The sequence below is a fragment of the Hemicordylus capensis genome, chromosome 2 (genome assembly GCF_027244095.1).
Source record: "Hemicordylus capensis ecotype Gifberg chromosome 2, rHemCap1.1.pri, whole genome shotgun sequence".
In the NCBI taxonomy this organism is placed as follows: domain Eukaryota; kingdom Metazoa; phylum Chordata; class Lepidosauria; order Squamata; family Cordylidae; genus Hemicordylus; species Hemicordylus capensis.
Window position 1 is genome coordinate 231,478,103 of NC_069658.1, and position 22,886 is coordinate 231,500,988.

Consider the following 22,886-nt stretch of genomic DNA (forward strand, 5'->3'; position numbering starts at 1 on the left):
TGTCTGGCTATGACTACAAAATCAGGCCCTCTGAAACTTAAGGAGCAGCAAAGGGAATTAAAAGAAGCTAAGAAGGACAGCATTCAATCCTCTAGTTTTTAAAACCAGACAAGATCTTTCCACAGTTTGGCTCCAACAAGGCAGTAACTTGAGGAATCAGGAAACCAAAACCACACTTGGTAAAGTGTCATAAAGTAAAGTAAGTGTGCCGTCGAGTTGGTGTCAACTCTTGGTGACCCCAGAGCCCTGTGGTTGTCTTTGGTAGAATACAGGAGGGGTTAACCATTGCCATCTCCCATGCAGTAGGAGATGATGCCTTTCAGCATCTTCCTGTATCGCAGCTGCCCAATGTAGGTGTTTCCCATAGTCTGGGAAACATACCAGCGGGGATTCGAACCGGCAACCTCTGGCTTACTAGTCAAGCCATGAAATGCGAACAATGTCTTCTTTCACATGAGATGGTGCCTATAGAATGGGATCCTCCCGCACAGGGGTGGGTCTGTGCTCCAAGCTTGTCCCAGGCTCGGAAAACCAATGCTGGGCATCACCAGATCCCCCCAAATGTTACAAAGGCCTTCAGGTGCTGTGAAGCATCACCAGGGGCGGAGCTACCATTGGGCCAACGGGTTCAAAGAACCCGGGCCGCTGACCAATCAGGAGCCGCGAGAGCTGCCTCAACACGCCCCCCGCATCTGACATCAGACGTGGGGGTGGTAGTTTAGCTCCCGAGCAGGGGCTGCGCAGCTAAACTAAGGCTGGCGCTGCAAAAGCAGGGAAGAGTCGCTTCTGGCTGCGCACTGCGAATGCAACGCCTGCCTAACTAGCTCCTGAAGGGGCTGCGCGGCCCCTTCAGGAGCTGACTGTTGCTACGTTCGCAACGCAGCCCAGGAGTGGCTCTTCCCTGCAGGGAAGAGCTGCTCCTGGGCTGCGCTGCAAAGGCAGCGCCAGCCTTCGTTTAACTGCCGAAGGGGCTGCGCGGCCCCTTCGGCAGTTAAAGGGCAATTCCCGAACGGAGCCTCAAGGCTCCGTTTGGGAGCCAGACCACGCCCCCCACGTCTGGCATCAGATGCGGGGGTGTGGCTAGCCCCGCGTCTGACGTCAGACGTGGGGGCGGAGCTAGCGGGGGCTCCCGCCGTGGCCGCACATGGACCGCCGGCGGGCTCGCTATGCCCCTGAGCGAGTAACCTTCAGACCACAGATGTAATTCCATGGGAAGCAGAAGAGCCCAGATCTTCCCTGGTGCCACTCCTTCCAGAGAGCAGAGACCCCACACAGGGCATCTTTTAAGCTGGTATCCATTTCCGGGACCCTTCCAAATCTTCAGGATAACTCAGGCCATAAACGCAAATGTGTAACAAACAGAAACGAGCTGTCACCAGCCTCTACCTCCTGTGTAGCTGCAGAGTGCTGCCACTCCACCCCCCGCCCCCCGCCTCAAGTAATGCACCAGGGAAAGGATGTCGTATCACGGTGTTACTTCCACTCCTGCTGCATTATAGGGTGAGAGCAGGCCAGTAAAGGTGGGTTTTTTAAACACCACTCAAATTGGCTGATTTTGTCACAGAAGCTGGATCTATGCTAAACGTCAGCCCCCAAATGCTGATGCATTGAGGCGATACTGATTTAGCGGCTCAGTGCAATCGAGGCTATCAGTGATGTAGTAGCAAATTCAGAAGTGCAGGCTCTCTCCTTGACAGCCCCCATAATCACACCCCATAACCACACCCCTCAGAGAGATGTAATAATAATTTGGGGAGGGGAGTTCTGTTACAAGAAGTCAAGGATCATGTAGACCAGGCATTCTCAGCGTTGGGTCCCCAGAGGTTAGTGGACTTCAACTCCCATATTCCCCAGCCCCAGTGGCCTTTAGATGGAGATTATGGAAGTCCAATAACATCTGGGGACCCAACATTGAGAATCCCTGAGTAGACTATTGGGAATGTGCTAATGAATTGCATGGAATGCCCACTAAAATGCACTGGTCCCTTCCGAACGGCCATTGGAATGCACGGAATTTTCAAATAGCCTTTGATCACTGGGAAATTCAATGCATTACATGGCTTTTGGAAGGAACCAATGCATTTCAGTGGGCATTCCCTGTCATTTGTTTTAGGATGTCCTAACACTAATCCATAGGACTCGCATGCTGACGGTCCCAGGATCAATCCCTGGCAGCATCTTCAGAAAGAGCTGGGAAATACTCCTGCCTGAAACCTTGGAGAGCTGCTGCCAGTCAGTATCGAGCTAGATGGACCAAGGATCTGACTCAGCTCCCTATGTTCCCAAGACAGGAAGAATGGTAATAAATGGCTGGAGTAGCAAGAGCAGCACATAATTTCCATCTAGAAAGCCAAGGGCTTTGCATCCCTGCTGAGACCCTGGAGTGGAACAAGTACCAGGACTGCATCCCTGCCGCACTACACCACTTCAGGCTATCCCCGGCATCATTAGCACAATGCAAGCAGGGTCTTGATCGGGATCAGCCAGGCACAGCCCTAGAAAATATTTGCAGGTCTTTATACTTTGAATAACCTTATGTTTACATTTAAGAAGATCATTTAGGGAGGGTGGAATTGTGGGTACCACCAAATTCTCAGGAATTAGTGATGTGCACGGTCCGGAGAAGTCCGGACCGGCACCGAAGGGGGGCCTTGTTTTTAGGGCGGGGAGGGCTTGCTTAGCCCTCCCACCTCCTTGCCCCCGCCAGCGCCCGTATTTAACAGTATAGGGGCGCTGGAAACCAGCCGCCCCCCCCCGTCGCAAAGCACGCCGTTCTCCGGAGGCCCAGTCTACCCGCCGGGAAAGAGCCGGGTAGACCGGGCCTCCGATCGCTGAGTAGACCGGGCCTCTGATCGCCGGAGGCCCGGTCTACCCAGCGATCGGAGGCCTGGTCTACCCGCCGGGAAAGGGCCGGGTAGACCGGGCCTCCGATCGCTGAGTAGACCGGGCCTCCGATCGCCGGAGGCCCGGTCTACCCAGCGATCGGAGGCCCGGTCTACCCGCCGGGAAAGGGCCGGGTAGACCGGGCCTCCGATCGCTGGGTAGACCGGGCCTCCGGCGATCGGAGGCCCAGTCTACTCAGCGATCGGAGGCCCGGTCTACCCGGCCCTTTCCCGGTGGGTAGACCGGGCCTCCGGAGAACGGCGTGCTTTGCGGCGCGCGCAAGCCGCCATTCTGCAGGAGGCCTTCCGAACAAGAGGAGCTCTGTGCCGGAGCTCCTCTCGTTTCTTATCCAGTGAGCGGGTGAGCGAGCGGGTGGGTGGGTGCGGCGCGCGCAAGCCGCCATTCTGCAGGAGGCCTTCCAAACAAGAGGAGCTCTGTGCCGGAGCTCCTCTCGTTTCTTATCCAGTGAGCGGGTGAGCGAGCGAGCGGGCGGGCGGGCAGCTAGCTGGGAGGGAGGGAGGGCTGGCTGGCTTGGGGAGTTCTTTCGCCGCTGCCGCCGCCACCGCAGCGGGGGGGGCGGTTGGTTTCCAGCGCCCCTATACTGTTAAATACGGGCGCTGGCGGGGGCAAGGAGGCGGGAGGGCTAAGCAAGCACTCCCGCCCTTAAAGGCATACCCCCCACCCGGACCCGAACCAGGCAGGGCCGGACCGGTCCGGCAGTTCGGCCATTCTTTGGAATGGCCGCCGGACCGGTTCGGGCACACCGCTATCAGGAATCAACTACCAATGCCAGAACACATTCTCATGACAGGAGCTGCCTGGTTGCTTGTGTCGTCTGGAGCACTGGAAACCAGCTGTTCCATACCTGTGGAGTCCAACTTTTTAACCTATCATGTTACGGAGGTAGAACAAACCTCGGCAAGCTATTGTCTTTGCGATCGCCACCAGGTAACTGGGCTTTCCCCCAACCCACCACCATTTGGGGCAGCAAATCGGGGGGAAGGAGCGGCCACACCGAGCAGAGCGGTTGGTCTACTGAGAGCAGCTGCTCCGCTGCCAGCATGGGGCACACTGGGATGCAGGAGGAGGACTTCCTCCTCCCTATCCCAGCTTTGGACTCTGCCACGGTGCCACTCATGAGGGCCTGTGGCATGGCAGAGCCCAAGACAGTCACCACTCATCTGAGGAGGAATAGAATAGAATAGAATAGAATAGAATAGAATAGAATAGAATAGAATGAGGGCTGCCTTCTGCCTAGCCCTCCCAAGCATCACGCTGAGGTCGTATGAATGACCCCAATTAGTGGGAATCCACCACAGAATAATACACACACACCCAGCCCAGCCAATACATTCAGTTTACTTACTGATGTAAAAGACAATCCCAGCCACCAGCAGACCAGCAGCCACGGCCCCGAGTACGGCACCCACAATGATCTCCATGGGCACTGAGCCTGAAACAGAACAGACACATTTAAATTGAGACTGAAAGCTCAAAGACTCAGCAGAGATCCTTGAACAGGAGGATCCAACACATATCTATTCTTGAATATGTCTGATGAGGTGCTGAGAAAAAAGTATATCATTTTTCTAATGGGTATTTATATCCACATTTTTAGGCACTTTGCTGGCATTCCTCTTATATTTTCCCAATTTGTCTTGATTCATACAAAGGACCACATTCATATCTCCAAAATTCAAAATATCTCCTACTAGCATCTCCAACAGAGATTGGAAAAATCTCTCATAAAGCTTTATCTTATTATCATTTGGAGCATAAATTGAGGCTATTGTCAATTTGTTACTTGGTGTTTGAAATCTAAGAATAATGAATCTGCAATCCTTGTCCTGGATCTGCTTCTCTAAAGTGCATGTCGGGTTTTTTATATATATAACAACAAAATTTTTCTTTTTTCTTTTCCCTGATGCAGCAAACATTTGACCAAGTCAGTGGCATTCCAACAGATTTACATTATCACTTTTTATGTGAGTCTCTTGAAGACAAATAATATCCATGCCCTCTTTTTTTAATTTTAAAAAAGTCTTTTTCCTTTCGAACAGACTGTTTAGTCCACTTATATTTGTTGAGAATACTTTTAGCTGCTCCGTCTTCCCATTTAATTAATAAGCAGCTGCTTCATCCATCTTGGCATCTTCTTCCTTCTCTCCCTCCGCCGTTTCTTTTGTCACCTTTACAGACTCCAACATAGCCCTTGCATCTTCCACTATATAAACAAAAGCCTTCCCTCCATCCAAGAAAACGTCTAAACGGAATGGTCCCGCCCATCTGTATTTAATCCTTCTCTCTTGCAAAATCTTCATTAAAAATTTCATTTTTCAGCGCTTGCCTAAGATCTCCGGTGGGACATCTGTTAGGATCTGTATATAATTGTTATCAACCCTCCGTGGATTCCGTCTTTGGGCCTGCAGGATCTCTTCCTTGGTTTGCATATTAGTGAACTGGGGTATATCGGGGTATTTTCCTATACCGGGCATATGCCGAATTAATTCTATAGATCTCTGCAATTTCCAGGGTCTCTCCTTCGCCCCATCCAAGAAATTCAGCCAAAAGCTTTCCAACTTCTTCTCTCAAATTATCTCATCCGATATCTTCCCCCACTCCACAAAGCTTTAAATTGGCATGGCAGCTCTTGAATTCAAGAATTTTCACTTTTTTCTTCAGCTTTTCAATCTCTACGGAATGTCTATTCTGACCAGATAATAGCACTTCCTGATGTTTTGATATCTTATTAATCTCTTGGTCATAGTTGTCCATTCTTTTAGTCACTTCCAAAAATTGACTATTCATGTCTATTTTGAGTGAATCCATTTTGCTTGCCAAATTTTCTTCCATTTGCTGGATATTTTTGTTCAATTTGTGTAACTCCATCGCTAATAATTTACCAGTATCTTCTTCTCCACTATCATCTTGCCCTTCCCCCTTCCCTTTTAGGGTTTGTGGTTTCTTACTCATTCTCACAAAAAATGCACATTTATATTTTTTCATCCAACAATATTAGCCAATACAGCCGGTAATAAAATCAAAAATAATTAACAAGAATCAAATATTAACCAAAACCAAAAAAATAATTTTATGCAGTCGAGCAAGAACTATTCTGTATTTTCATCTTTCTAAGCTATTTCTTTTCACCCTAGTATCTCCTACTCAATCCCAATCAATGAAAAAACGCTAATATTTTCCCATTCACTAGCATTAACTAATGTAATCAGCAATAAAATAAAAATAATTAATGAATCAATTATAACTGAAAACTGGGGAAATGATTTTATGCTGCTAAGTAAGAACTTTATATTGCATATTCAAGATATCCACATATAGAGAAGTTTTACAATCAGAATTACACTTGTCTAATTACAATTCGGGGGAAATTGTTAATTCCAAAAAACTAGAAACACCTATACCTAAGTACCTAAACCTCAAAACCTCTTCATCTCTCTAAGATAATACTGTGCAGAAATTTTTCTAGAACATCAGGTGACTATTATCTAAAGCAATCATTACAATTGTAAAGTTAATACAGTTTTTCAGTCATTCACAGAGAAAAAGAGAAAGAAAATAAAAACACGTAAATTCACACTTCTATTCAATTGAGACTAGAGAGTTCTCTCACAATCTGCAGAGTCCATCAGCCTTCTCAGATCTTCTTAAAGTCTTCTTCAGCTTTTCCAAGCTGTGTAATGTATTGACCCAGTCAGTTACTTCAATTGTTTATGACTTGACCAAGTATAATCCAAGTATGTGAATACTCCGTCCTTAGTAATTTGTAATCCTTGGTGTTTTGCAATCCAAATAGTGCAAAAACTTTCTTAAAGGAGAGAGGGGGGAAATGAAAAACCCCATCCAAAAATTATTCCTCTAACTTGAATCCAACTTAGATCTGTTATACTCCAAATGTAGTCTTTTGAGTTCCCCCATATGGCAAAAATGAACAAGAACAACAAAAACTATTGACTCTGCTCTCTCAGGTTTTCCCTTTTCCTCCACTGAGCCAAGTATCCCTTCCAATCTTCTGTAATATAAGGGATTCACTTCAGTTCAAGCCCCTTAAAATTTCCTTCAAAAGAAGATAAACACCACCAGACCTTATACTCTCTGTCTCTCTGTCTTGGCATGTCTCCAAATCACCCTTTACCTGTAATTTTCCACTTCAGCCAAGGTAGGGAGAACAACCACACACACACACACACCCTGCACACTTTTTACACACTTTCCAACTCTTTCACATCACGTTCATGTATTTTTCCAATTCATTTCTGGTCCGTTCAAAATTCCATTCCAAAATTACATTTCCCTTCTGCCTTCCCACCATGAGAAAGTAAAAAGGAGAAAGTAGAAAGTGAAAGCTAGCACTACGCTTTTCGTCTAATGTTAGTCAAACCAAAGTCATAAAAGTGTCAGTCTCTGAGTGCTGCTGCCAAAAGATCAGGTTGAATACAGCAACAGCAGGTGGGCGGCATGCCTTCATCTCCTGGTTTTGGGCTTCCTAGAGGCATTTGGTGGGCCACTGTGGGAAATCAATTGCTGAACTAGATTGGCCGTGGGCCTGATCCAGCAAGGCTCTTCCGATCTTCTTATGTTCTAACCTGTAGTGCTGCTCAGAAGTCCCTCCCTAGGAAAATGTCCTCCTCCCAGAATCTGCCACACCCTCCCGCAAAGGACCCTCCTTCTACCCCCCACACTCTCTCACCAGGCTTCTCCCAGGCCATGTCCAGTGGTTCCAGAAGGCCATCATGTTCCACGTGGCACCGGTAGTGCTCCCTCTCCTTGGGGTCAATCTCAATGCTGAGCCAGGTGTGGTAGGTCCCATCTGAGTTGGGAGTTATATCCCCACGGAAGGTCTCCTGCTCCCAGATCTCCCCGTCTTTCCTCCAGGTGGCATCGATCTCCTTGGGGTAGAAGCCATGGGCCCGGCAGGTGAGGATCTCAAGGCCATCAGGGCCCACCTGGCGTGTCACCTTCATTGCTGGGGGCTCTGCAAAATCAGCACCATTGGTGTTAACACCAAGACTCTCAGTTAGCTGGCAGAGAGGATGGATGTTATATGCAAAACAGCAGGACAGGGCTCCACGGGGTCATTGTGGTGACCCTCTGGAGTGTAATTATATCCTTTTGCATCCCAAAACATGGAAACCTCCCAAGATGGCCATTTCCCAACCCTTGTTGTCCTGACATTGAACACTTTCAACGGCAATGATTAGTATTCATTGGCTCGCCCGGTGAGCTCCGTCAGGGCTTTGTGGTGAAACTCCAATGACTGAACTGGTTAAGAACATAAGAACAGCCCTGCTGGATCAGGCCCAAAGCTTACCTAGTCCAGCATTCTGTTTCCCACAATGGTCCATCTGATACCTCTGAGAAGCCCTCGCTTTTGCTTGGTTATGATCCTTGCATTAATTGAAGGGAAATGACAGACACTGGATAGATTTTTTAAGCTGCTCAGGTACCATCTTTTCAATAACCCAATCCTCCCCCTCTCTTCTCATTGTCAGCTGACCCAGTTTCATATAGAGGGATCTTGGGGTTGTGGTGGACACCTCGTTGAAAGTGCCGACTCAATGTCCGGCAGCTGTGAAAAAAGCTGATTCCATGCTAGGAATCATTAGGAAGGGAACTGAAAATAAAACAGCTATTATAATGCCCTTATACGAAACTATGGTGCGACCACACTTGGAGTACTGCGTACAATTCTGGTCACCACATCTAAAAAAGGACATTGTTGAACTGGAGAAGGTGCAGAAGAGGGCAACCAAGATGATCAGGGGCCTAGAGCACCTTTCTTATGAGGCAAGGCTACAACACCTGGGGCTATTTGGTTTAGAAAAAAGACGACTGCAGGGAGACATGATAGAGGTCTATAAAATCATGCAAGGCGTGGATAAAGTGGATAAATAGAAATTCTTCTCCCTCTCACAAAACACTAGAACCAGGGATCATCCCATGAAATTGATTGCCAGGAAATTTAGGACCAGCAAATGGAGGTACTTTTTCACACAACACATAATCAACTTGTGGAATTCTCTGCAACGAGATGTGGTGACAGCCAAAAACCTGGATGGCTTTAAGAAGGGTTTGGATAACTTCATGGAGAAGAGGTCTATAAATGGCTACTAGTTGGAGGGCTGTGGGTCACCTCCAACCTCAAAGGCAGGAAGGAGTACCAGTTGCAGGAGAGTAACAGCAGGAGAGAGGGCATGCCCTCAACTCCTGCCTGTGGCTTCCAGTGGCATCTGGTGGGCCACTGTGTGAAACAGGATGCTGGACTAGATGGGCCTTGGGCCTGACCCAGCAGGGCTGTTCTTATGAGGAATTTTATCAGACACAGAGAGTCAGATGTCAATTAGCAAATCACATAGACTGGTGAGGTCCTGCAGTGGCATGAAGAGAGGCGACACCTACATTGCCTGCAGAGATGGGAGTACAATCTTCTTCTTCTTCACTGGGCCACTGTCAAGAGCCCTTCATGCCTATTGTCACTGCTGTTTTGGCCCACCCAATGATTGCATAAGTGTCCCCTCTTTTCTAAGGAAGCTTCCATTGTAGATTGACTCCCTGCTTTTTCCATGACTCAAGATTCATTCACACAATCAGAAGTTCAGGAGCTACGTGCAATCCCATTTTCTGCTTGTGTGTGAGTGAAAAACAAATTGATGGTCTGCTCAGGGAAGTTGGTCCCTCAAGGGGTCACTGAGGGTTTCAAGGGTTGCTGCCCACTTGACGAGGTCATCTGAGGGATCCCTGCTCTGTGGGCCGACAATGAGGGAGGGTCGGCTGTCGTGCACTTGGGACAGGGCCTTCTCCATTATTGCCCCCAGACTTTGGAATGCTCTCCTGGTTGGCATCTGCTCCTCAGTCTCCATCACAGTTCTTAGAAAGCAAGCGAAATATTGGCTTTTTAAACCAGGGTTTTATATGAGCGTTCTTTGTTGCTGCTGCTCTGTTTTTTATGGTCCTTTTGTGTATGTTTTTTTAAACTTTTAATTATGTTTGTGTTTTTATATTCCAATTTAATATTTTATAGTCTTCTATTGTTTTAAATGTTTTGTAAACATTTAGATTGTTTTAATGAGAGGCGATATAAAAATTTAACAATAAATAACTAAGCGGCAGCTGGGGAGGAGGGCATTTCCTCTTACCTCAGTCAGCAGCTGGAGTCCTCCTCTCCAGCTGCAGCTAAGCAGGCCCTCATAGCAGAAAACAGAACCAGGCAAACTCCCAAGCCTGTCTCGGCCCCTTCTCCTCCCTTGAGTCTGATCTTGTGAACTGCCTTTTTCTTTTGAGAGCTCATGCTCCCATCCCCAGGGGATGCTGAGAAGGGGGAGCAAAGGGAACAAATTGCCCCTGGGACCTCACAGGACTGAGGGCTCCCCAATATATTAATCCCACTGACCACAGGGGGCATTGAAAGAGGAGGGCCCCAAGGCCTCAAACCCCAGGTTATCTCTCTGCAGTCCTTTCCATCTTTGGAAAATGCTTTGTAAGGGTGTTGTTATGACACCCTTTTCTTTCACCTCTCTTGACAGCCTTTTCTTGACACCCTTTTCTTTCACCTCTCCTTCTTCCCTTCATGGGGAAGTTGCCCTAGATAATTTAGGAGGAATGCAAATAACATAGTTGGTTCTGTCATCATCATCTTCAAAACAACCTCTATATGGGGTGTGTGTGTGTGTGTGTGTGTGTGTGTGTGTGTGTGTGTGTGTGTACAGAAGACATTAGATCCAGGCTCTGGAATAACCTAGCTGCACCACTGCCTTCCGGGGGGCGGGGCTTAGAAATGCAGTTCTTTCCCACTCAAGAATTTGCATCCTTCAGTTCCTTCCTTAATCTACATTGTGCTACTTATGACACACTATTCCATTTATTGAATTAAGCAAATCGATGTGGAAGAGGCAGAACCTCCTTTGAATCCTGGCTGCTCTGAAAATGGCCTCCTCACTTGACCCAAATCTACACTGCAGATTTGCATTTCTTCATTGAGGAAGCCTAATATTATACTGGAACAGAAGTGCCAGTATAGTTAACATGAGGAATGGTTTCAACATTCTACCAATCATAAAATATAAACCACCTGTCTGACCTTATCCAGAGAGAAACTAGATGACAAGAGATACCACACCTCTAAATCTGGTGCAGATCTGTGCAAAAAAAATTAAAATGGCTGATATATAACAGTTTAAAGATCAACTCCTAAAAGGTGGGGGCTCATGTTGGCTATCTTATCTTTTTGTTTTAATCTTCTAAATTTTTTTTTAATATGACAAAATATAATCCTTAGTCATTTTGAAAAACAATCTGTATTTCCTCTGTAATTTCCAATTTGTATTTAACAATCAGATTGTATTGAAAACCAATCTGTATTTCCTGTATTATTAGCTTTTGAAGTCCCTATGATAAAAGGGTAAAATCAACTAAGGGCATTTACTGTTGATTTTGCTCACTGAGGGCTCTTGCCCAAATGCAGAATTTCACATCTTTCTCTGCTCGTGTTTTTAGTTTTGGCCCAATATTTGAGCATGTCCAGATCATATTGAATCTTGACTCTGTTTTCTAAAGTGTTAGCTCTTGCCTCCAGCTTTGTGTCATCTGTAGATCCGAAAAGCTTTGACTGCTCTCTCAGTCAAAGAATTTATGAAAGTGTTGAACAGCAGATGGCGCACGTCAGAGCCCTGTGGCACTGTACTCAAGGCCTTCCTCCAAGAAGACGTGGGGCCATTTATGGGCACTCTCTGGGTATGAACAGTCAATTAGCAGTGAATCCAGCTGTGAGTAGCATCATCTAGCCCAGGGATTCTCAACTTTGGGTCCCCAGGTGTTATTGAACTTCAACTCCCATAATCCCCAGCCCCAGTGAACTTTGGTTGGGGATTATGGGAGTTGAAGTCCAATAACATCTGGGGAGCCAACGTTGAGAATCCCTGATCTAGCCCATCTAGGATATCATGAAAGGTTTTGTTGGATACACTATATCCACAGCATTGCCATGATCTACTGAACTAGTAACTCTGTTGGGGGCATGCAAAAGTGTATTTTCCCCATTCAAACTGTGATGTGATACACCACACTCTGAAGTGGTACAATCCCAAGCTTCTGCCACATGTATAAATGGTACTGGGGATGGAAGCAGAAGAACTACTGCCCCCTTTTCCACAAACCGCTCCCATTTCCCTCCTCACCTCTCCTCAGCAGAGCCACCTTCCCATGGTCAAGGTATTTTTGAAGGCTTCCAAAGCATTCCTCCTCCAGATATGCTTTCCATATTTCAACAATGGCTAGGTCAGCCTCCCACTTCCTCTTGGTCAGCTGGGCCACTTCATTGGCTGCCTTCCAGGTGAAGGCCCCCTCATCCAGGCTGATGAAGTCCTTCCCATCATAGCCACACAGCATAGACCTTCCTTTCTGCTTACCATCTTTGCACATCTCACAGCCAAGCAGGCACTGCCAGGTGTGAAGCCCTGAAAGAGACACACAACGCAAGATAATCAGACCATACTGCGTATTGGGTCTGTCCCACTCCTCACCCCAAATGGCTAGTATTGTACTTTCTTCACCTCTTCTCCACTGTTCCGACCAACAAATATTCTGGGGGAAAAGATTATGTATTGCACACATTGCACATCTCACAGCCAAGCAGGCACTGCTAGGTGTGAAGCCCTGAAAGAGACACACAACGCAAGATAATCAGACCATACTGTGTGTTGGGTCTGTCCCACTCCTCATCCCAAATGGCTAGTATTGTACTTTCTTCACCTCTTCTCCACTGTTCCGACCAACAAATATTCTGGAGGGAAAGATTATGTATTGCGCACATTGCACATCTCACAGCCAAGCAGGCACTGCCAGGTGTGAAGCCCTGAAAGAGACACACAACGCAAGATAATCAGACCATACTGCGTGTTGGGTCTGTCCCACTCCTCATCCCAAATGGCTAGTATTGTACTTTCTTCACCTCTTCTCCACTGTTCCAACCAACAAATATTCTGAGGGGAAAGATTATGTATTGCGGGTGTTTAAGGATAAAGGCACCTATATCTATGGTATCTACATGAAACCGCTGGGTGAGGTCATCAGGAAGTTTGGTGCTGGGTGTTATCAGTATGCTGATGACACCCAAATCTACTTCTCCTTTTCATCTTCAGGAAATGGCACTCATTCTCTAAATGCCTGCCTACAGGCAGTAATGGGCTGGATGAGGGAGAACAAATTGAAGCTGAATCCAAGCAAGACAGAGGTGTTCATGGTGGGGGCTCAGAATCTGAGGGTTGAGTTAGATCTCCCTGTGCTGGGTGGGGTTACACTTCCCCAGAAGGAGCAGGTGATCAGCTTGGGGGTACTCCAGGACCCAGGCCTCACCCTGGTATCTCAGGTGGAGGCTATGGCCAGGAGTGCTTTCCATCAGCTTCAGCTGATTTGACAGCTGCGTCCATTCCTTGAGGAGGACCTCAAAACAGTGGTGCACCAGCTGCTAACCTCCAGGCTTGACTACTGCAATACGCTCTATGTGGGGTTGCCTTTGTATGTAGTTCAGAAACTTCAGTTAGTTCAAAAGGCGGCAGCCAGAATAGTCTCTGGGGTAACTCGGAGAGACCATATTATGCCTGTTTTGCAACAGCTACACTGGCTGCCAATACGTTTCCAGGTAAAATACAAAGTGCTGGTTATTACCTTTAAAGCCCTGAACGGCTTAGGTCCAGGTTGCCTCAGAGAGCACCTTCTTCTGCGTGATCCCCATCGCACCTTAAGGCCATCTGAAGAGATCTGTCTCCAGCTACCACCAGTACGTCTGGTGGCAACTCGGAGGCAGGCCTCCTCTGTAACTGCTCCTGGGCTGTGGAATGCACTCCCTGCAGAAATCTGCAATTTGAATTCTTTATTGGCCTTCAGGAGAGCCCTTAAAACCTGGCCTTCCAGGGTTTTCCAATAGTTGTAATTGGTTTTAATCTTGTAACTTGGTTTTCAGGGTTTTTAAATTGTTCTGATTTTTAATTGCTGTTTTATGATGTTTTAATTGTTAATTGTTGCTGTTTTACGCTGTTTTATAATTTCTGTTTTAATTGTTAACTGATTTTAATGGTTTTGTTTTAATTGTAACCCCCCCTGAGCCATTTTAGAAGGGTGGTATAAAAATAGAATGAATGAATGAATGAATGAATGAATAAAGGCAGCAGCAATATAGGAAGTTGCTGAAAAGCATCATCTCATACTGCACGGGAAATGGCAATGGTAAACCCTTCCTGTATTCTACCAAAGAAAATCACAGGGCTCTGTGGGCACCAGGAATCGACACCGACTTGATGGAACAACTTTACACTACCTTTAAGGATAAAGGATTCCACCTGCCATTTTCTTCTCCTGCCAGGTCTCTTTACTGGCTAGGATAAAAGTGAAATAGTCAAGCAATTGTCTCCTGTCCTTCCTTCCGAAAAAGGGAAGCCATGCTCTTTTGTATTCCTAATGGGAGGTGCCCTGTCCTGCCTTCCTCCACCTCAATGACTTGCTTTCTAAAAGGTGAAAAGGGAGATACAAAAGACATGACAGGCAGGTCTGCCTGGCTTTTCCCAGTTCCAAAAGGGCCATAGCTCAGTGGTAGAGCATCTGCTTTGCATGCAGAAGGTCCCAGGTTCAATCCCCGGCAGCATCTCCAAGTAGGGCTTCTCCTGCCTGAATCTGAGTCACTTCCAGTCAGTGTAGACAATACTGAAATAGATGCACTATTGGTCTAACTCAATATATGGCAGCATTCTACATTCCCAGGATCAGAACTCACAGAGTTCTTAGCCAAGACTGCCCTCAACTACGATGTCTCCCAGTGATGTGTTTTAGAAAACCAAAGCAACTCCATTTTGCTTAGAAAACTATATTCTAACTTAAAGTAACCCCAGCCAAGCTCAGGGACATCACGGCCAACGTCACTATCTCTCTCCACTAAAATGTATCTATGAAACTTGGTTCTCACAGGGTTCTGTTCTTTTGCTGACAGTTAAGAAAACAGGATGTAACCAAATAAGGAGTGATCACCAGATGAACAATGAATCATTCGCATGCGTACTAGATACTTAGTCCACCATTTTGTTGCCACGTATACTATGTCTAGGGTATCAGCATCATTCAGATTGTTTGTATAAATGTAAGATGCACCTATAACCAATTTGTATTCAGCTTGAGAGCATAAGCCCACTGATTACCTGTTGCTACCTGCAGGGCAATAAACGCCTCTATTTGATTCCCATTGAGTCTGTTTGGTTGGCTAAAAAGCGGACCCAAGGACGAACCGGAATTCACATCACCAGCAGTTGCCATTATGGCTGCTAAGTCAGCGGCATCCCAAAACCTGGGACTGAAGAGGTGGAGTTTGGTTATGTCAAAAGGCTTCTAGCCCTTGAAAGGCAGGTTCAATTTGTGCACATCGCTTGCATTGCACACACTTCGAAGCTGGTGGTGCAGGGTGTGTTTTTTTCTGAGGTGTTCTGAGTGTAGATTCTCTGGTAGCACATGAGATTTTCAATGACAAACCATGAATCCACTCTCATTTGCTACCAGATAATCTACACTCAGAAAACCTCAGAAACAACGGAACCCTGTGCCCCATGGGTTAGCAACCCATGGGGGTGGTTGGCACCCTCTGTGCACTACACCACCACTTGCTCTGGGCCACCCCAGAGCAAGGTCAGAGTTTGCTTTTAAATAGAACTCCTTTTGGAGCCCCCACCTTTCCCCTCTCCAGTGGTCAATAGTGTGCCCGTTCTCCAGAACTTGCACCACTGGAAAGCTTACCAGAGAGTCAGAGACATCTGGACAATCAGTGAAGCAGGAGCTCGGCAAATGAAATCAAGGGAGACAAACGATACAAATTGGCCACTAGCACCTAAAATGGAGGCTCAAGCCTTTGAGCCTGTTCAAACCAGTTCGAACCAAACCAGGCTTGATTGGTTCAAACTCAGACTGGCATTGCCAATGCAATGCCTTGCTTGGTCCAAGTTTAAACCTTTGAGCCAAACGGGTTCGAATTCATACCCCTACCACCAGCCATAATCTCCAGGGGTGCCTTCAGTGAGGCAGGTTTATGGGGGCAGAGGATGATGGGAGTTGTAGTTCAACAACAGCTGGAGTGCCAAGGTTGCCTACCCCTGGAGTAGGTTGCGCCCCAAAATAAGAAATGTGTCCCCTGCTAACTGAGCAAAGAATTTAAAGTTGTGATTCTCGTTATTTAGCAGGGAGAGAGTAACTGGACCTATCCGTCCCCAGCACAGCATCCTTCCAGTGGCTGTTGCTGGTGTCTATCCTATGTTTCTTTTTTAGACTGTGAGCCCTTTGGGGACGGGGAGCCATTTTAATTTTATTTATTTATTTATTCATTCATTCATTCATTTTATTTCTATGTAAACCGCACTGGGAACTTTTGTTGAAAAGCCGTATATAAATAACATATTTGTCGTCTTCAAAATTTTCTGTCATTGTGTGCAGGGGTGTATGTGGAGTGGGAGGCGGGGTGTGTGGATTAAGTAACACTCATTGCTGGGGTAGAGTGAGTAGATACTCTTCCCCCCCCCACCCACTTCCTCGCTCTGTGTCTTGCCCTAATGCTGGTCTCCTCCCCTCACCTTCCTTCTTCAAGGAAGGGAATTAGAAGCACTTCCACCTTTATCCTAGACAGGGAGGGGTTCCCCGCCCACCAGAACTTGCACTGACTATGTGTGGAACCGGATGGCTTGCTGCCTCATCTTGTTTCTGCTCCTACAGAAACAAGCACCTATTAAGACTCCAATCTTGGCCTTTCCTCTGGGGGCATGAAAAGGGAGGCATACCTGCCCCCTTACGTTCCCCATTTTGGCTGCTATCAAATGCTTTCCTGGGGAGGAACGTCCCCTTTTCCACCTTACCAGCACTTGCCTCTCCTCGTCTCCTTTCCCTGGGGAAAGAGAGGCATGTTGCAGTGCAACGCCTTGTCCCTCTCCCCTCCACTCACCTCCATGCTGGTTGTAGCGACTCTGCAGGATCATCAGGGCCAGCTTGAAGAAGAACTCAGCATCCCGAGCATGGTGGGTCTCCCACTCCCAGAACCGAGGATCCTCCTCCTCCTCCACCCAGGGGACCTGAGGCTGGTCCCTCCTTGTGCTGCTGTCATAGCGAGTGATGAGTTGGTCATCCACATATCCCACCTGAGTGAACCAGGGAAGACCCTCGATGGGCTCTGAAACCCCCAGGTAGAAATGGCGCAGGGAGTGCCAGGAGGAGCCTGGAAAGGAAGAAAGAAGGGAAGAGTTATGGGGATGTGCAGCCTGGGGAACCCCAAACCACTGTTCTTCAGAGAACTCAATACCCCCACGCCTGTTTAGAAAGTTGAGGGAGGGTCTGTTTGTGAGTTCAGAGAAGGTAACTGTGCAGCGGGAAAATGACTTGACTAGCAAGCCAGAGGTTGCTGGTTCAAATTCCCGCTGGTATGTTTCCCAGACTATGGGAAATACCTATAGTGGGCAGCAGCGATACAGGAAGATGCTGAAAGGCATCATCTCATATTGTGCAGGATATGGCAGTGGTAAACCCCTCCTGTATTCTACCAAAGACAACCACAAGGCTCTGTAGTTGCCAGGAGTTGAGTCGACACCAACTCAATGGCACGCTTTACCTTTACCTTTATCTTTATCTACAAATAATCTCAGGCCAAAGATGGGAGGGAAATTCTCAGGACATCAGAAAGAAGGGGGGATAGCAAGTGGAGGGGGGAGCCATTGGAACGGGGAGGGAGAATTGGGAAGAGGGGAAGAGCAGTCTTTGGTGGCCATCAAGCTAAATCTGGATATAGAGCAGGGATTCTCAAACTTGGGTCCTCAGGTGTTATTGGACTTCAACTCCCATAATCCCCAGCCTCAGTGGCCTTAGGTTGGGGATTATGGGAGTTGAAGTCCAATAACACCTGAGGACCCAAGTTTGAGAATCACTGATATAGAGTATGGAATGGCAAAAGGAATTGGGAGGGGGGAGGACAGCTTTGCAGCCCACAGGGGACAGAAGGGGCAAAGAGAGGCCAGAGCATTCTTCAGGGCCAGCCCTTCCTTAGATCAGAAGAGGGGACTTCAGGGCCCTTCTGGTAGCAGGAGAGCGAGGAAGGACCCCGTCCCACCCTTCCAGGCACCTTGCATCCTCCTTCTCTCCCCACTCTGCCACTTCTTAGATGTCAAAGCACCCCCACCCACCCCAGTCTATCTGTTTTCAATGCAACAGGGTTGCAGCACTTACCCCAGCATTTCCAGTGTTTGTTATATGCATCGGAGCAAGAAAAAGAGAGTGCGCCCAAGGCTCCCCCTCGGCCAGGGTGTCCCCTTGCCCCTTCCCACACCCAGCCAGAGCAGAGAAAGGAGCTCCCTTTCAGCAATTCGACCAACCACCAGCAGGGGAAATGAAACTCTGACAGGTGCTGTTCTTGGCACTGGGACCGCCCCCTTGCCACTCAGACTAGACACAGGGGCCTGGCTTGGGGACAGCTGGCCAAGGAACATCCTGGGGCCAGGAGAGGCCACACCTGTCAGACTTTGTCCCCCGGCCCTGACAGAATGTTTTGTTTCCCACCCAGAGGCACTCTTACCCCTCCACAGCCCCTGCCCCCCCCATTCCTCTTTAGTCTGTCCCGGGTGGTGTCCTCACTCAGGCGAGGATGATGATGCTTAATTTGCAGGGGCAGAGGGACCTCCAAAGGCCGTTAGGGCCAGGCTAAAAAATCACCTCAGTGTACCTCTGTTCCCACCTGTGTTTCCTCTAACAGGGATCCCCACCCCAGATGTTGTTGACCACAACTCCCAGCATCCCCAGCTGCAATCACCTTTGCTTGGGGATTATGGGAGTTGTAGTCAACAACATCTGGGAATACCTGTTAGAGGGAACACTGTTTCCCACCACATCTTTACAGTTTTTCTAAAGCAAACTTGGGGGGGGGCACGAAGGACCCATCTTCATTTCTTGTCCCAATGCCAACATCCCTAAGCAGAGGGGCTCTGTCTGGGCACCTGGGTGGGGCTGCCACCTGCATCCCACTCAGCAGCAGTCATTGAGAGGGGTCTGTCCCCCATCCCACTAGGGAGGAAATGTGCTAAACATCCCTCCCCTGGCAGTTACCTGGGGCAGATCCTCCCCTCCTCTCCAGCATAGAGGGGGGTCTTCAGCCCTTGGAGTCACTCACCAGAGCCGCAGGTCAATGGAAAGGCGGCAGCTGCCCCCAAGAGCAGGCAGAGGGGCCAGCCAGGCAGCCGCACCTTCACGTGGAGGAGAAGCTCCCTCCGAGCAGCACATCCGTCAGGGGACATCCGACAGGAAGGAAGCAGGCAGCCACCCCCAGCGCCTCACCCCGGAGCACGCACAGATCACCCCAATACCACTTGGTCAGAAACCTGTCTTTCCTTTTTGAAGTGGGGACGTTTCTGCCCGCCTCTCTCTAAACCTAAGGGGGCGTGTGGTGTGGCAAATAAGGGCGAGCTGGCCGGTGTTTTTGAATAACACCTTACTTTCCAATGCCAGGCGGGGTAACTGGAGAGCTGCTCTTTCCTCTCCACCCGCCATTCCTTGGGAACTTCTGACTTTTAAAGGGACTGGGTTAGACTTGAAATGCCACCTAGGCTGAAATGCGATGCCACCGAGGCTCGATTTCAACACCTGTTAGGTCCAAGGATGGATTCTCCTGATAAACATGTGTGAAGTAGTGCCAGAGGGCGGTGAGCAATTGTGGACAATGCAAGTCATTAAATGGCACCAGAGAAAGACATGCTGTTCTGGTAGCTCCAGGTCTGAACACCCACATCAGTTCTGGAGGATGAATACAACTGAAGGAAGCCCGGGTGGGTGCGCGGCTGGGGGAGTCAGTCATGTGTCTTGCTTCTGGGGGGTCCCCAAAGCAATGGGCCCCCAGACAACTGTCTCCCCTTGCCCTATTATAGTTATGCCCCTGCCTGTGTGTCTCCAGAGATGTACCTAGGTAATATTGGAGCCTGGACCTAAAGGCCTTTGGAGCCCACCCGCTGCAAGTTAAGCATCATTTTTTAAAAAAGATACGGTTCTTGAGGGCACAAACCACACCGCACCCAGGACAGACTAAAGATGATTTGGGGGGACAGGGGTGTGGAGGCCCTTTGCCCCAAAGTCCAGGGGTAAGAGCACCTCTCTGTGGCTGCTCCTCTCATTGCAGTGCATGCTGTCCTCACTGTACTGGTGTATTGTGGGGGTAGGGGGCAGAACTGCATTGAAAGTTAATACCAAAAGATGTTTGTTTTGTAAACTCATTTACTAATGAACAAATCCATGATCTGAGATTATTTTTGAGCTCCCTCTCACTTTTGCTTTTGGGGTGGGTTGTTTAGGAGATCAGAATTTTGGTAGAATCCAGGAGGGGTTTACCATTGCCTCCTCTCATGCAGTATGAGATGATGCCTTTCAGCATCTTCCTATATCGCTGCTGCCCGATATAGGTGTTTTCCCATAGTCTGGGAAACAGACCAGCAATGGGTTTTGAACTGGCAACCTTCTGCTTGTTAGTCAAGCACTAAAGTTCCCAAAGTGGTTTACATATAAATAAATAATATGGCTCCCTGCCCCCAAAGGGCTCAAAATCTCAAAAAGGAAAATAAGATAGATACCAGCAACAGCCACTGGAGAGGTGCTGCTCTGGGGATGGATAGGGTCAGTTGCTCTCCCCCTGCTCAATAAAGAGAATCACCACTTTCAAAAGGTGCCTCTTTATGCTGCCATCATGTCCCACCTCAGACTTCTATTCTCCAGGTTAAACATACCCTACCCTTCCCTCAGAGGACTTGTTTTCAAAGCTTGTTTTCTCTGTCTCCTCCCTGTGGGTCCCTGTTCCATATGCAGAGAGCCAGTGTGGTGTAGTGGCTAGAGGGCTGGACTAGGACTGGGGAGACCCGAGTTCAAATCCCCATTCAGCCATAGTACTTGCTAGGTGATCCTGGGCCAGTCACTTCTCTCTCAGCCTAACCTACTTCACAGGGTTGTTTTGAGGAGAAACTTAAGTATGTAGTACTCTGGGCTCCTTGGAGAAGGAGCAGGATATAAATGTAATAATAATAATGATGATGATGATGATGATGAGAAGCCAAGCTGCTCCTTCTGGGCCAATTTACACCAACTGCAGACAAACAATAGCTGAGCCTCCCTCCATCCCTCTTTTCTGATACAATTAGGGTGTGCCGCCCACAGTATCTTAATGTCTGAGCATATACAACAGCACAGTTCTTGAAGCGGCTATGCTAAGACGTTTTTGCTGAGAAGAGGTATAACGTAACCACAGCAGGAACAGCTGTGGCATCCAGGCCACAGACCAAGAGCGAGGGGGGCTTTGACAGCTGGGGCTGTTGGGAAGAAATGCTGCAGGGAATCTGTAAGATAATGGGAGGGAGGGAGAGAGGGAGGGAGGGAGCACACTGCAGAGAATCTCTCAGAGGTCATGTTTGTCCCAGAGCTGAGGTGGCAAGGCCTGGCCCACAAGACCCCAGAACTACTCTTTGTGGTGTATCTTCCCTATTAATGTAAACAGATTTCATTGGCATAATTTTATTTATTGACTTAGCACATTTCTATACGACTCTATACACATGTCTCCGAGCGTGGTTCACAATCTAAAAACAACCATTAAAACATTCACGATTAAAACAATTTAAAATACAAATAAAAACTCTAAAACCTGAAGCGTTAAAACTATCAACCAAAAGCCTTGCTAAGCAGGTATATTACCAGGGCCTTCTTAAAAACATTCAGAGAGGGGAGACATTTTATTAGGAAGCGCGTTCCAGAGTGCCGGGGCAACTTTGGTGGCCATTATTATTATTATTATTATTATTATTATTATTATTATTTTAAAAGGGCCACCTCACATGCTGAAATGGTCCCTGTGAGGCCCTAGGCCATGCCGGACCTTGCAGAGGCCATTTGAGCATGAGTGGCAGCCTCTAAAATGGCCGCCATGACGATGTTTGCAGGTCTGAACTGGCCAGAAAATCAGCCCGGGATGGGCCACGGCGGTGAATTAAGAGGCTTGTGGGGGGAGGGGGAACCTTTGCAAACCCCCCACCCCAGCCTTTAGGAAGGCCCCCAAAAGGGATAAAGTTTTTTTAAAAATCTTAATTTTTTAAAAAATAGCGAAACTCCCCAGACCAAACCAAACTGGGGGAGGGGAGTTTCGGGGGTGCCGGACCGAACTGGCCCAGTCAGGTTCGGGTACAGGTTGCACCCAAACTGCACCGGGCCAGCCGGTTCCGTGCACACCCCTACAGACAGAAGGGCATTACAAGTTCTTGCCTATCCCCAGCTAGTATGGCTACATAACATCATTGATTTCTATTGTTATCTGCTTGTTTAATATTGTAAGCTGCTCTAAAGACTATGTAGCAGGTGGAAAAGCAGGAAGCAAATGCCCAAATAAATTCTATGCTATTCCTCCTCTTAGACTTTGATTGCTAAACGTTGTTTCTTCTGCAGGTGCTTTTATAATGTCTAAAATGTGCATATCCAGGTGGGTCTTGAAAAGAACAAATTAGCCAGATGATATGTGTGTGCATACATGCATGTGTGTACATATATAGTGAAAGGATGCTTATTTTGCATGGGGGGTGGTGGCATAAGGCCATTAGGTCCAGGGTCCAAAATTCCCTAGCTGCACCCCTGTACCCAGTGTCCCATTCACAGAGCTCCCATTGTAATTTAAATAGTGGTTTTAAATAATTATAAAAATAAATGTTTGTTTGAGAATTGCCACGAATAATGGCAGCAACCCCCGTCTCCCAAATAACCCACCCCAAAAGCAAAACTGAGAAGGAGCTCAAAATAATCTCAGATCATGGATTTGTTCATCAGTAAATGAGTTTACAAAACAAAGAAACATTTTCTGGTGTTTCAAAGCAGCTTTGCCCCCCCCCCCAAAACACAGTGAGACTAGCAAGCACTGCAAACAGAGGGGCAACCAGCAGCCAAAGAGGTGGATTTCTTTCTTT

The 22,886-nt window shown here is 47.7% G+C and overlaps 1 protein-coding gene across 6 annotated transcripts in view; it reads right to left on the reverse strand.

Annotated features, from left to right (window-relative positions):
* Positions 1-19,897, reverse strand: part of LOC128342310 (major histocompatibility complex class I-related gene protein-like) — a 29,221-nt gene extending 9,324 nt beyond the window's left edge. For 3 of the 6 annotated variants that reach the window (XM_053289492.1, XM_053289490.1, XM_053289495.1), the window contains exons 1-5: positions 19,073-19,897; positions 16,865-17,134; positions 12,075-12,353; positions 7,592-7,876; positions 4,250-4,336 (exon numbers count right to left, since the gene is read on the reverse strand). In XM_053289492.1, coding sequence (XP_053145467.1) covers positions 4,250-4,336; positions 7,592-7,876; positions 12,075-12,353; positions 16,865-17,134; positions 19,073-19,196 — 1,045 coding nt within the window. In that variant the 5' untranslated portion in view covers positions 19,197-19,897. The other 3 variants (XM_053289491.1, XM_053289494.1, XM_053289493.1) reach the window with 3 other exon arrangements.
* Between the last annotated feature and the right edge of the window lie 2,989 nt (positions 19,898-22,886).